The 13,707-nt window shown below is 40.8% G+C and overlaps 1 protein-coding gene across 13 annotated transcripts in view; it reads left to right on the top strand.

Moving 5' to 3' along the window:
• KALRN (kalirin RhoGEF kinase) overlaps positions 1-13,707 on the top strand; it is a 526,665-nt gene that overhangs the window by 379,548 nt on the left and 133,410 nt on the right. For all 13 annotated transcript variants that reach the window (XR_012623758.1, XR_012623759.1, XR_012623760.1 and 10 more), the window contains 3 exons: positions 391-492; positions 1,199-1,341; positions 2,681-2,783. Coding sequence is in view for 10 of the 13 variants with exons in the window: in XM_074828701.1 (XP_074684802.1) it covers positions 391-492; positions 1,199-1,341; positions 2,681-2,783 (348 nt within the window). In the remaining 3 variants the exon portion in view is untranslated. The remainder of the gene's footprint in view (positions 1-390; positions 493-1,198; positions 1,342-2,680; positions 2,784-13,707) is intronic.

Raw genomic sequence — 13,707 nt, 5'->3', positions numbered from 1 at the left:
ATGTTGTGTTGCTTGTAGGTAGAGGTGGAGTTTGGGGGATGGCTCACATGTCCCCATGCTGGGTTGGGGATACTCATGCCACCTTGAAAGGGCTGGTTCTGGGCCTATAATGCTCATCTGGAAGCTAAGCTGACAGTGGGTCTGGAGAGGTTTAAGATAGTGAGATGTGAAGGGTGGGTGGGAAATGCAAGGAGTATCACTCAAGCCATTCATTTCCCTGCCATGCCCTGCTGGTTTACAGTTTCCTTTATCTGTGTGTAGCAAAGCAGAGACAAGATCTTACTCTCCTATCCATCCCTGCCTCCTCACTTCTCCCTACAAATGTAAAGTTTTCTGGACTTACGAGGCTTCATATATATGAAATCTCTTCTCATCTCTCCTCCACACTAGACCTCAGAACTGGGAGTGACTGAACATGTTGAAGGAGATCCCTGTAAATTTGCTTTGTGGTCTGGACGGACACCATCCTCAGACAATAAAACAGTGCTGAAAGTAAGTATTTTCTGCTAGTTTTCTTTGCCTTTAGAGCTGCTAGTTCAGGCCTTGGGAGCACTAAATGAAAGGTCAGTTTCTTCCCTCCTTGTATTCACATAGCTTCCATCTCTGTCAGCAGGGTCATGCCTGCATCAGGAACAATTTGGCTCTAAGACCTCAGTATGAATCCAGACAGTGCAGTTGTGCAGCCTTGCTGAAATTGCATCTCCTCTTTTAACCTGGGTTGAGCAGCTGCACACTGACACCAGGCACATCTCGGAGTGTTTGGCTGGGAGGTGTAATTCTCTTAGTCCTTTGCCACTGGGCTTATCAACAGTCAACCTTTTCCTCAAACCTCCAGAGCTGACAGCCATTTCTGTCAAGTGAGTTTCTAACGAAGATTTCATACTATAGTTATTTTGTCTGAGGAAATCCCAGCTGTGCACTGATAACCTACTTCTCCTCTACAGAGCATGCTGTATTGCTAGCATTAAATATATTTATCCAGAGCTTAGCTGCTTTGCTGTTGCTTGCCAAGTAGGTCTGACAAAAATACCCTCAGTTCTCCTGGGGTTACCAGGTACTCCAGCAGCTAAAACAATACAGCAGAGAGGAGAAACAGTTAATCATGCATTTTCATCAGCCAACCACAATTCTTCTACATAGGAGGTGACATGCTGGGAGTATGATAAAGTGTCCGTCTTTCTGCCTTGTGGAACTTTAGGCATCCAGTATTGAAACAAAACAGGAATGGATCAAAAATATCCGGGAAGTCATTCAAGAAAGGATTATCCATCTGAAAGGAGCTCTGAAAGAACCAATTCAGCTCCCCAAGACGCCAGCAAAGCAGCGAAACAACAGTAGGAGGTAACCTCAGTCATTCCGTACAATGTGAAATCACTAGCATTTTCTTGACCAACAGCAGTGTAGTGTCTGTGGGCTTTTTACTGGATTCACTTACTTCTTCTCACTATAGTCAAAAGCAGTTTTCATCATCTTTGCTTTTTATATGTTGTCTTGGTAAAAGTAGCTAGAAAGCTTTTCTATGATATACATACAAAGATCTTTTATTTTAGTACTCCAAAGTAGTAGAGGGAAATGAACAGTAAAAATTCTTCAGAGTCCAAGGTTATATTTCTTTCCCAAAGTAAAATTTACTTCTCCACGTTTGAGCATTAACAGGGTTTTTTTTTCCTGTTTGATAATGAGAATCACAGCTGGTCATGACAATATATTACTACAGTGGAGAATCTGTGTTTCATCATCAGATACAACTCATTTCAGCCTGTGAAGTGGTATTAAATTTTTGTTGTCAGCTTCTTCGAATCCTGGATTAAATAGAAATTCTGGGCTGTCATGCTGGCATTTCCAAAAGCCACCTGTAATTTGAGCATCTCCATTTCCTCATCCAAGTTTTATCACTCTCTTACTTCAGGCTGTATTACAGAGGCATCCAAAGCATGAGTAACCAAGGTTACCCAGGAGACTTGTAGCAAGGCAGAGATCTAGACATTTCTTCCTCAGGACATGGACCAATACAAGAGTTTTCTAGCACAGATCAGGGATCTTAATTTTTTTTTTTTTTTTTTTGTCCTTAAATATATATTTTGTAGTTCAATGTTTATTTTGAAAGACCAGTAAAAATACAGAACTATATCTATACAGCAAAAGGGAAGAAAATACCCTCTGGTAGCAGATTCGTATAGGTAGTCTTCTAGAAGTCTACACTGTCTTTATTTGTGTTTGTTTGGATATCATTTTTATGGCTTAGTATTAAATTCCTGAAGATGTGGTTCCTGTGAGACAAGAGAAATAACTCTTCCTTCAGTGTCATGTGTAGCCTGGGCTGAATGGTTTTGGTTAAGGCAGAAATCTAATTGAAGGAAAATTTCTGCCTGACACCCTCACTACAAAGCTATTTCTGAACCCTGAAGTCTTCTATGCTTTAAATATACAGGCAATGTCCATCCTCTTTCCAGCAACAAACGTTGTGATTATGTGCTAATCCCAACCCTGTGGTTGAGGGTGACATCATTTTAAATTGCAAGCTATATAGCAACACAGGCTGCACCACTGAGGTAATTTTAGTACAACGCCAGCTCTGGCATGCTGACTCGGCACTTCTCAAATCCACCTATCAAGTGGTGCACGTTCCAAGGTGGTGTGTTAAGTAAGCATCATTGTTTCCTTATTGTGTCTTTTGCAGAGATGGAGTAGATGATGCAGACAGCCAAGGAGATGGCAGCAGTCAACCTGACACCATTTCCATTGCATCCAGGACATCACAGAACACAGTGGACAGCGATAAGGTAGGCCTGAAATGTGAAAATACACTGCAGCTAATCACCCACAGAAAAATATAAATGAAGAGCAGAGTAGAAGGCAAAACAAAGCAAACTGTCTTCTACTGAGTGAGTTGAAACTTGTATTCCCCTATGCTAGGCTGTTAAAATCCAGTCTGTTTCTAGGTGCTCAATAGTACTGCTGTTTTAAATGGTAACATCTCTGTTGCTTCAGCTTCTTTGTGGTTAATGCACAGAGGTTGAATTGTCTCTGAAGAAACACAGCCCAGTGCAGCCCTTTCTTCCCTAGTAGAACTTTCCTTGTGGGAGCAGCTTCTGAATCAGCAAACAGTTGGTTATATTCCATATTTGCCCTCTGAGCTAAAATCAGTAGTTTGTTGGAGGAAACACAGGTGCTTACACACCAATTAATACAGCAAAATTGGGATCCTGGCTGGTATCTTGAGAGCCTGGGAGACCTACCGTTTCCAGAGACTGTGATTCTGGACCGCTCCCTTCGCGGACATATGGTGGAACATACGGATGGCCCTGAGGCACGCTAAATTCTGTTGGAATGCTGCACACTGTTGGCACGTACGTACTCGTCATTTTATTTATCAGATGATCTGAGTCCAGATTCCCAGCTCCACTAGGATGCCTGACTTGAATTTGTCACCTCCAACTGCAGTCTTCAGATGAATTAGCAGTTGGTGGTAGGAGCAAATGGGCTGTTAGTAATAATTTACCTTAGCTGTGCTGATGGGGTTTGTCATATCCACTGAGAGAATGTCCATATTCTTGTTATGTGTTGTTTTGAAATCATGTCTAACTGGCAAAAGGATGAGTTCTGCAGTACAATTATGGGTTTATCTGTTTGCCAGGGCTTTAATTACGCTGCTACTTACACAAGGTGTCTTCACAAAATCAGAGTTCAAGGTTATGGTTGTAAAGTTCACAAGTAAGGTTCAGTGCAGACATTATTTTGAAAGATGGACTCAGAAATAGGAGTTAATTGCAAATAAATTACCTTTGTAAGACTACCTGTTGTATTTATCTTGAAGGCATGTTCCCATGGTTTTTTGGCCAATAATGTGCATTAGAAAAGTATTAATCCTCACGATCCAAAGGCCACTGTAATGTATGCAAATACTTTGCCCGATGTCAAAGGAGTGTTTTCTTATGTCTTCAGTCCACACAGATGTGACCTACTTTTTCATGTTTTTCACATTTATCATTCCTGAGAAAGGCCCTGACTTAGTAGAGTAGTTGATCTCATGCCTAATTTTAAGCATTTGCATAAGCTTTGCTTGTTTGCCCCAAGCCCATTGACTCAGTTGCATGAATTATGGTAGACAGGCGGGGTCTAGGTAAGATGCTCCATACTGCATGCTGTAGCTGCATACAAGATCTATAGTGCCAACAGCACAGGAAACTATCAGGCTGTATCCTGAATGACAGCTCATCATGGCAACAGCTGGTTTAAGGATGCAAGACTGGAAACAGTTACAGGAATTTCAACCCAAAAACTTGTTTGAACTGAATGGTGAATGTGTATGAGATAAATTGAGCACCAGATTGTACAGGGAAAAATTTGTTACCACTGGCTAAATCAGTTCTAGAGTTATGTCATTTTTTACTTTTTTAAGGTAGTTAAGGTCACTTGCTGACTTAAGGCTGTTTGTGTGTCCTTATATACATTCAATGAATAGAAACAAATTCCAGTGTACACCTAAAGCTTAAATATACTTGTATGTGCTTTGTTGAATCTGAGCAACTAGTGTATCATCCTTAGATGGAGAGGCAGTTCCTGCTGAACAGTTTGCGTATTGTCACTGATGCTAACGCCAGAATACTGTGGAGGATTTAGCCCTCAGAGTGCTGCATTACTGTGTCTTTGCTCCAAGGAAAATGAACTCCCTGCATTGCTTTATTGTTCTCTCTTAGTTTTTCTACACAATGTTACCCAAATTAATGACAGATGGAGCTGGGTTGTCTTACTTCCCGTCGAAGTGGCATGGAGGCAGACCTGCGTTCAGTCTTGGTTCAAACACCGGTTCTTATGCTGCTTGCACAAAGCCCTTAGCACATATCAGCATCTGCTGCGAGGGGACTGTCTTAGCAGATCCCAAAGCTGTGCAAGGACACAAGACACAAGACTCCTGGTTGTGATGACATGGGAGCAATTCACTGTCATTCCAAGTTGCTTTACTCTCCAACTTTAAAGGGGGATTTTTTTCCCTCCAGTGTGTAGTTGAGCTTATCTTCTAGGATGGTCTCAGTGAATCGCATTGGAATGGGAAGATTTATCTTCTCACATAGACTGGTACTGAGTTATTTGCACTGGGAGACTGTACCATATCATGCTCTCTAGTTAAGGTTTCTTGGCACAGATGATAGTGCTTGGTAAACTCTGTAACATACATGCTATAATTAACTTGTGTGGTACTGATAACAGCACCGATAGGTAATGAGTTCAGCAAATAGTGGTTTCCCTGCCTGTTTAACTCCAACAGAGTTATTCCCAGGAGTTCAGATCCCGGCTCTGAGTTTTTTCACAGCTGTAGCCTCTGTGCATGACCTCTCTGTGCACCCCAGTGAGATCTCAGAGATCCCAGAGGACCCAGGAGAAAGAGCTCCTACCTTTAAAAACTCTGGCTGTTCACAGCAGCCTCATTTACAAACACATCAAAAGAGCTTTGTAGTGCTAGCAGTGTGCCAGGATGGCAGCAGATTAATCCTGCACTGGGACCACCTATGTATTAACTCAGTGCTGGAAACAATTCTCAAGTATCATTTAAGAGTTGATATTACTCTCTGAAGGCAAAAGAATCCAAAGATTTAGCTGACAGGCTTTGTCCTTTCCCTAAATCTTGCTGTTATGCCCAAGGATTACCTAACACTTTAGTTGAATGTTTAGACAAGAATGCCAAACAACATTTTAGACAAAAACACAACCTCTCAAAGATTCCCAATTTCAAGTAGCACTTCTGCTTAATAACACTCCTTGTGCCTCCAGTAATATGTATTTATTTCAACCTATTTGTGAGCCAGTTCCTTCTGTGTTGCGAATAGCAATTTCTGTCTCTCTCATCATGGCACAGCCCTAGATCAAAGCTTTACTTTTGCATTTCAAACTCCTAAAAAGGCAGAAGGTTTTTTTGTTGTTAAGTGGGAATGAGATAACATTACTGTAAATTCAGCAAGGATTTTGCTTTCTCTCAAGACAGCTGAACCTTGCCATAACATTTATCAGGGGGATCATTTGGTGCAGAGGATAGAGCACTTGACTGGGGGCCAGAAGAGCAGAGTCCTAGTTCTGCTCTGTCACTCACATGTTGGATGCCATCACAAATTACATCTGATGGCACATTGCACATTTTTTTTTTTCTTGTTTGGATTAGGAATTTGGGGGGGAGACAGGAATTCTTGCAAACATTACATTTGTACATTAATTATAGCATTGTCCTATGTTGTCCCAACACAGGATACAGACCCAGACTCAGAGCTGGTTTTGTATATTGAAGGAAATTCACAGCCATCTTTATAGCAGCAGACTCTGCTTTGAAAATATTCTTAATTATATGCTTGACTCAGAAATGTTACTAAGTCTTTCAATATTCAGGCTTTCCTGGCTGCAGGCAGTGGTCAGGTGATTATACAAGACTCTTCAGATTAAAAGAAAAAAAAAAAAGAAATGTCCAAGTCTGTTTAAAAAAAAAAAAAAGGAGATTACTCCTGTCTTTTAAATTAAATACCCATTTAAGTAGATTCTTAAATCTGGATCTTAATCCTTAATATCTTTAGTTTTCTTGGATTTTTCTCTCTCAAAAACACATAAAGCAATTATCCCTGGGCTGAAACATTTCATTTTCATTAAATACTATGTACTAGAAACGGAGACTTCAAGTAATGTCTGTAGGTCTGTACATTTGTAAAAGGGAAGAGAGAACATATAAAATGTTTATTTTTCCACTTGCAATCTATGACTTTTTCTATATGAAATCTAAAATATTTCATACACAGAAAAAGAATTATTTGGATTATCATTTGGTCTTATATAAGTATTATATAGAGGGGAAAAATTGGGTTCATGAACCGGACTCAGTGCTAAAGAATTAACAGATAATGAATACTATTATAGTGAGTGTAAATCCCATTGAGCATCCAAGTCAGGTCCTAGGTAACCTACTATGCAAAATATCTTCATCCTTTTCCAAAAGGCAAGCTAGACGGCTTTTGTTCTATACAGTAAGCCCTCTTCAGCATGCTATCTAAAAACCTCTCCTTAGGGAGAAATCCTTGCCCTATTCAATTCATGGCAGACAGGATTTCAGTCTTTATATTTGGATTCAAAGCAGTGGGGAATTGCATAAAGAAAATGCTAGCATGCAGGGCACTCTCATTTGTTAAGCCCATTGATCTATTGGCTTGTAAAACAGCTGTTTCTGGCGATACCGGTCCATCTTCTAATGGCTATTTTTTTGTTCGCTTTTGCAGAATGCTGAGGAGAGCAGTGCTCATTTCCTCGTGTTGTTTTTGGATGTGGAAAAAAGCCCTGTAATGTGAACTGAGAAGTTTTGCTCTCTAAAAATAAATATACACTATATACTTTTATCTTTTCCATTAGAAACTGTACTCAGCTCATCTTTCAGCAGTCATGAGGCTGAGATCTTGACCTCTTCCACATCAGTGGTATTATATAAAATCTGAGAATAATCATTTTTCTAATTGAAGGTAACTGGTATAAGAGGGGAGGTTTTAGAATTACGGCTTGTTGGAACAAGTCACCTAGAGGCAGATTCTCTTTTCTTGAAAGGCTTCTAATCAAGGTAAAACAGCTTTCTCCCTGTGATACTGTTACTGAAGCAGGAGTTAGGATCTGATGCAGTAAGTACTGCTTCAGATTTTTCGTTAGGAAATCGTCAGTACCTTAGGAAGTTTCCTTTCCAAGTAACACTCTTATGAGGAGTGCCTTGATCCCCCACTTTCTTGCTTCAGGCTACTAATCATTTTGGGTTTGAACTCCATAAAGTTGTGCACCAGCATGCTACATATTTTTCTAAATAGGTAGTATTTCCTTGAACTATTGCCTAGTGTTAATATGTGCTGATTAAAAAAACCGGAATTACCAAATGGAAATGCTCACTCATTCAATAGTAAAGGAAACTTGTTCTGCTACATACCTCACAAGGAGAACTTAAGGAAAATTACTATGTTTATTAGATGCCACCATCAACATATACAATGTGGCCAATCATTGCTTCCCAGCATAAATTATTCTGGAAATTAAGTATTGAAATTAAAATGCCTAAAAAACAAGTTGAAAAGCCAAAGATCCCACTCTGACTGGGCAGCTTATAAAGAAATTAAGTATGTTAAGGTGAGCAGGAAGTTTACAAATACTCCCTTCTCTGAAACTGTCAATCCTGTCAGCTGGAGTTCAGCCACTTCCTTCCAGCAGTGGGAGTTGGAAACCTGACTACAGCAAGCAGGGAGCTCTTGGTTGCTGATGGCTGGCATTGTTCCCTAAATGTCACTGAGAAAAAAGTCTTCTCCCTCACACTACCATAAAGCTGAGATAACAGCCCAGCACAGAGCGTGCCCTGCTCTCCCTATCACAGGACATGGATCCTGCAAATAAAAGTGGGTTTGTGTGTGGTTTGCGTTGACATGATGGAGGGAAGGGGTGCCATCCAGAGGGACCCTGACAGGCTTGAGAGGTGGGCCCGTGCAACAAGGCCAAGTGCAAGACCCTGCACATGGATCAAGGCAATCCCAAGCACACATACAGGCTGGGCAATGAGGGGATTGAGAGCAGCCCTGCAGAGAAGGACTTGGGGGTATCAGTGGATGGAAAACTGACTGTGAGCCAGCAATATGCACTCGCAGCCCAGAAAGCCAACCGTGACCTGGGCTGCATCAAGAGAAGTGTGGCCAACAGGTTGAGGAAGGGGATTCTCCCCCTCTACTCCATTCTTGTGAGACCCCACCTGCAGTGCTGTCTCTTGTGAGACCCCACCTGTCCAGCTCTGGGGCCCCCAGCAGAAGAAGGACATGGACCTGCTCAAGCAGGTCCAGAAGAGGCCACAAAGATGATCAGGAGGCTGGAGCAGCTCCCCTGTGAGGACAGGCTGAGTGAGTTGGGGTTGTTCAGCCTGGAGAAGAGAAGGCTCCGGGGAGACCTTATAGCGGCCTTCCAGTACTTCAAGGGGGCTACAGGAAAGATGGGGAGGGACTCTTTATCAGGGAGTGTAGGGATAGGATAAGAGGGTAATGGTTTTAAACTGAAAGAGGGTAGATTTAGGTTAGATATAAGGGAAAGATTTTTTTCCTATGAGGGTGGTGAGGCACTGGCACATGTTACCCAGAGAAGCTGTGGCTGCCCCCTCCCTGGCAGTGTTCAAGGCCAGGTTGGATGGGGCTTTGAGCAACCTGGTCTAGTGGAAGGTGTCCTTGACCATGGCAGGGGGGTTGGAGCTGGATGATCTTTAAGGTCCCTTCCAACCAAACCATTCTGTGATTCTATGACATGAAGGCACAGGCACTTCAGAGTAGGATCTAGTTGCAAATCTGTGTTTACATGCAAGCTCAGCTCTCTACCCACTTGAAAGTGGAACTAGCCTCTTGGAGCACGCTAGCAATGAGACCATGATCCTTGCTACTACCAGCATTGCATATCAGCTCTGCCTGGATCATAAAGCTGATCCCACCAGAGATTTCTCTGCTTTTGGTACTAATAACATTCTTCTCTTCTGTGCTGTCAGACTGGCCTGGAATCAGCAGCAAGCCTAAGGCTCCTCTCAAAGTTGGAATGACTTGGAAAAGCTCAATTAAAAAATGAAAGCAATTGCTACAAAATAAAAATACTTTTTCCATGAAAATCCTCTTGAAATCTTGAAATAAGAGCATCAACCTAAGGAAAAAGCATTTTAAAGAATTGATGTCAATATGAAATAGTACTTTGTCAAATACAGAAAATGCAGACCTGGGATAAAAATGAGAGATCCCCATTTTCAGAGAGGGAATTAAAGGCACGGAGAAATTAAAAACAATACCATAAGGCAAACACATGCATTAATTCTGCTAACAAGAGCACTCTCACTGAGCTGACAGTTTAATTTCTAGTTAGTTTCTCAGCAAGGGAACTGATATACCAAGCAGAACTAAAAACTATATAGCAGATCTCTGTCTCTCTTCAATGCTGTTATTCTGTAGCTTTCAGTTATATACTTTACTTTCCTGAAGCATTTTTTTCCTTTGAACTCCTGATACTATGGATTTTTAAATCATCTCTAGGCTCCTACAAAATATGTTATACAGCTAGTGATCCAAGCCCTCTATCCCTCTGGCATTATTATGGCATGATGTGTGCATCCCATGATCCAAGTTCTGTCCTTTTCCATCTCTGCCAGTGAGTTCAGCATTGAGTTAGTGCAAGACACATTTCTACTGCAGAACTGGAGTAATCTCAAGGGACAAGAGCTGTTGACCCCCAGCAGTGCTTGTGTATGGTCAAAACATGTATCACTGTGGACTGGAATCTACACAGTACTTGAGCAGTGGGACTGAACGGAATAGAAAAGACCTGTCTGGAAATTCCCTCTGCTTATGTTTAATGGCTGCTATAGCTTGTAGCTGATGTGAAGGAAGTTGGAAGGTATGATGTAAACTCTTGACTATGACAGAGCTAAGGGAGAGCATGATCATGGGAATATGGAGTGGGTGGTAAAGCAGATAGTCATTTAAATACAGAATCTGGAGTATTTCTTTAGAAATCTTCATGTTTTCTGGAGCCCTGTGAAAGGTGATGCATAGAGAGTTGTCTGCCAGGTGAGGCTGGGCATTGACTTGGGAATTATTCCTCCAACCTACATATTTTACTCTCAGTAAATTAGATTAGATTTAACAACTGTGAGTTTCTAATGGGCAATGGAAGGGATTGATTTGGTCTCATTTATGTAAGTATTGTTGTGATTATTCTACACTGATCCTGTCCAGGCAAGCGATGTGCCAGAATTCAGAAGTGTACTGTCTGGAGTGCTGCTCCCTTATAGTGACTGATAAATTATGGTATCACAAGTAAAATTAAATTTATGTAATAGAAAATGACTGCTGACTGTTAAGTGATTTTTTTCTGTGAAGATATGATAAAGAAAGAGGAGTGAATTATGACTCCAGAGGATATATTTCTATCGCTTGGATGCTGCCTACCATTAGTGCTGTTGTCACACTGAGTTCTTACTGCCCTCACCTGTGGAAAAGAGAGAATATGATAACTGTCAAAGGAAAACCTGACATAAAACATTTCGGCACTTTAATTAGCCATCTTGAGGGCTCACTAGCTATAGGTTATTAACTCTTTTCAAGATACTGTCATGCCATAGCAAAATGTTTACCTTATAAAGGAAATAAATTGTTCAGCCAGGAGCTGACATCTCTCTCTCACTCTTAACATTTCCTTAGGCAGTTTCTTAACATTTCCTTGGGCTTTGGGAGACTGCCTCTTAATTCTTGCTCTGAATCTTGGCTAGGAACCCTGTAAATTCAACTCTTCCCTGGGAAAAATATACAAATGGATGCATCAGGTTTTTTTACTGTGGATGGTTCCCTGAAACTGAGGTCATTGAAGTGACACTTGGAGCTGATAAAATAAGACTGGTTTATCTCTGCTGGCAATGCCTTCTTTGACAGGAACTTACCTTTCTAATCCTTCATGCTCAGTAATATTACTGTGGCACTTTTTTCTTTCTCTCTCTTTCCTAAGTATAAGTAAGGACTTTCCCTTTGCTTCCTGTATTTCATATCAGGAATGCAGCACTGCCAGCATCATGAAATGTTCTAGCTTTTGAATTGCAGAGCTATAGTTGCCTGTCTCCATTCGAGATTTTTCAGTCTTTTGGAAAACAAAAAAAAGGTAAGGCTCTTGGAGTGAAATATAACACACTCAAACAGACAAGGTTTAAATTAGTTAGATTTCCAAATTAGGTCATCCCAGGACTGAAGTGCTACACTCACCTTATTTGACTCATTGTACAAAGTTGCATGGGCACTCACAGAAAACTGAACCCGAGATGTGATCCAAATAGTTAAAACATCCCTTGCTCAGTTCTAGGCCTATGCTCTGCCTTGATATAACTTAATCTCTGTTTTGGGGACTTGGATGATAGGTCTTGCATTGCCTTTTTTTCTCTGTGCACTGGTCACTGTGTGACTTGTAGTTTTACAGGAATTTACCCACCTGTCGTCTACAAGCAGAGTCAGTTGACAGTTCTTTGTTTTGGATTTATAATGCATGTGGCACAGGGTGTCCAGCTCCTCAGCACAGCTATTAATGCTGGTACTGCCAACAACACAAATCTCCCAGGATAATTCTGGGGCCTTTGACCCTTTTTATCTCTGAGAGCTTAGAAAAAATGGACTTTGGTCTTCCCTGGATTGGAACCAGATTTCAAAACAAGGGTGAAAGTAATTCTTACCATTCTTAGTTTTCAGCCAGGTTTAATCCTGGCTTGAATTACATGTTACCTGTCTTTTCCAGCACCTATTTCTAAATGTAACAAGTAGATGGTCAAGATGTTTACCTCTGAGAAGTGACCTGTCAAGGGTGTAAGTGCTGCTGAGAGTAGGGACATTTCCTTTCTGTTGTTGCCAGCAAGTATTTGTTGCAGCTGTGGGTGGAGGTGGCACTAAAGACAGGCTGTCTTGTTTCAAAGAGCTTTCTCAGAAAAGGTGTATGTATTCTGTTGAAAAACAAAGTAAGACATGAGCAGCTGCTTTTAAAATATGACACAAGTTGGAAGCACTTGCAAACTTCATAGTAATTGCTCAGGGAACTTTCTCTAAGTCCTAACCGTAAAGTGGAGCCTTACCCATTTCTTACTGTGCTGCATGGCTGGACAATTCCTCCCGCAGCTACCTAAGAGATGATGACACTGGATGACTTTCAGCAAAGGCCCCCTTTTTTTATCTGGTAGTTGAATTTTAGCCAGAATTTACCCAGAGATTAGAGTGTTTCACACAACCCTGGCTTCATCGCTTTGAAAATATAGCAAAGCCAAAGCAAAGGAAAGAAGGCACAAGCTTTGTAACAGGTTCTTTCTTTCTCACCTTAAGGGAGATTTAAAATAATATGAATAGTGTTAGATTTTTAATTATATGATATCAAAAAAGTTTTAATTCCAAAGTAATTGTTTCTAATGTGCTTAATGCACTCTGGAAAAAAAAAAAATCCCAAACTGCCTATGGAAGTTTCCTGCTTAAGGAGAGTGCTGACTGTGGAGCATTTTTCATGGACAAAAATTAATATCTGGAAATGTGGAACATCTGTAGTGTCCATGGAACTAGAAATCATATTGTTCATTGGATAATATTTCTGGGAAATAGCTTCATAAAAGGTATGTGTGAAATTTGCCATCTATCTTAAATATCTCAGCTGGGATTTCTGAAGATGCTATTTGAGCTTTAGCGAGACCTCTGCTATCAAAATGTTTGGACACAATTCTGTCCCTGAAGGAAAGCCATTCCCCTGGTGGTCTGTGAAGAGTAATGAGTCAACACTCACAGGTTTATTTCCAGATCAGTGCAGAAGCAGCAGATATTTTCTTACCACCTCTCCCAGTTTTTCATTTGCAGCTATAAATAACTGCAGATATGAATCCAGATTCAGTTGGGTGATCAGATGCTGAGAAGAGATCCAACTGAAAGTGCAGTCCTAGGGAAAGAGATTCTTCAAAGATTTCTTTTCAGCATTTTCCTCCATGCGTAGCTGGTAGTTACACCCAGGGCAGATAAAGCATGCTTTTATAAAGTGCATTCTTCTGTAAATTTTCTTTTCTGTTGCTATTCATTTCATAAAGAACATTTGTTATTGATTTTCAGAGTTGGTTTTTTTTTTTTTCATTTAGGAAATAAGGATCAGCATTCAGTATGCTTTTATTTTTAGATCATTTCA

The sequence above is a fragment of the Strix aluco genome, chromosome 6, assembly GCF_031877795.1.
Source record: "Strix aluco isolate bStrAlu1 chromosome 6, bStrAlu1.hap1, whole genome shotgun sequence".
Taxonomy (NCBI): Eukaryota; Metazoa; Chordata; class Aves; order Strigiformes; family Strigidae; genus Strix; species Strix aluco.
The sequence above is the reverse complement of the archived record's forward strand: the minus strand, read 5'-3'. Positions and strand labels throughout refer to the sequence as shown.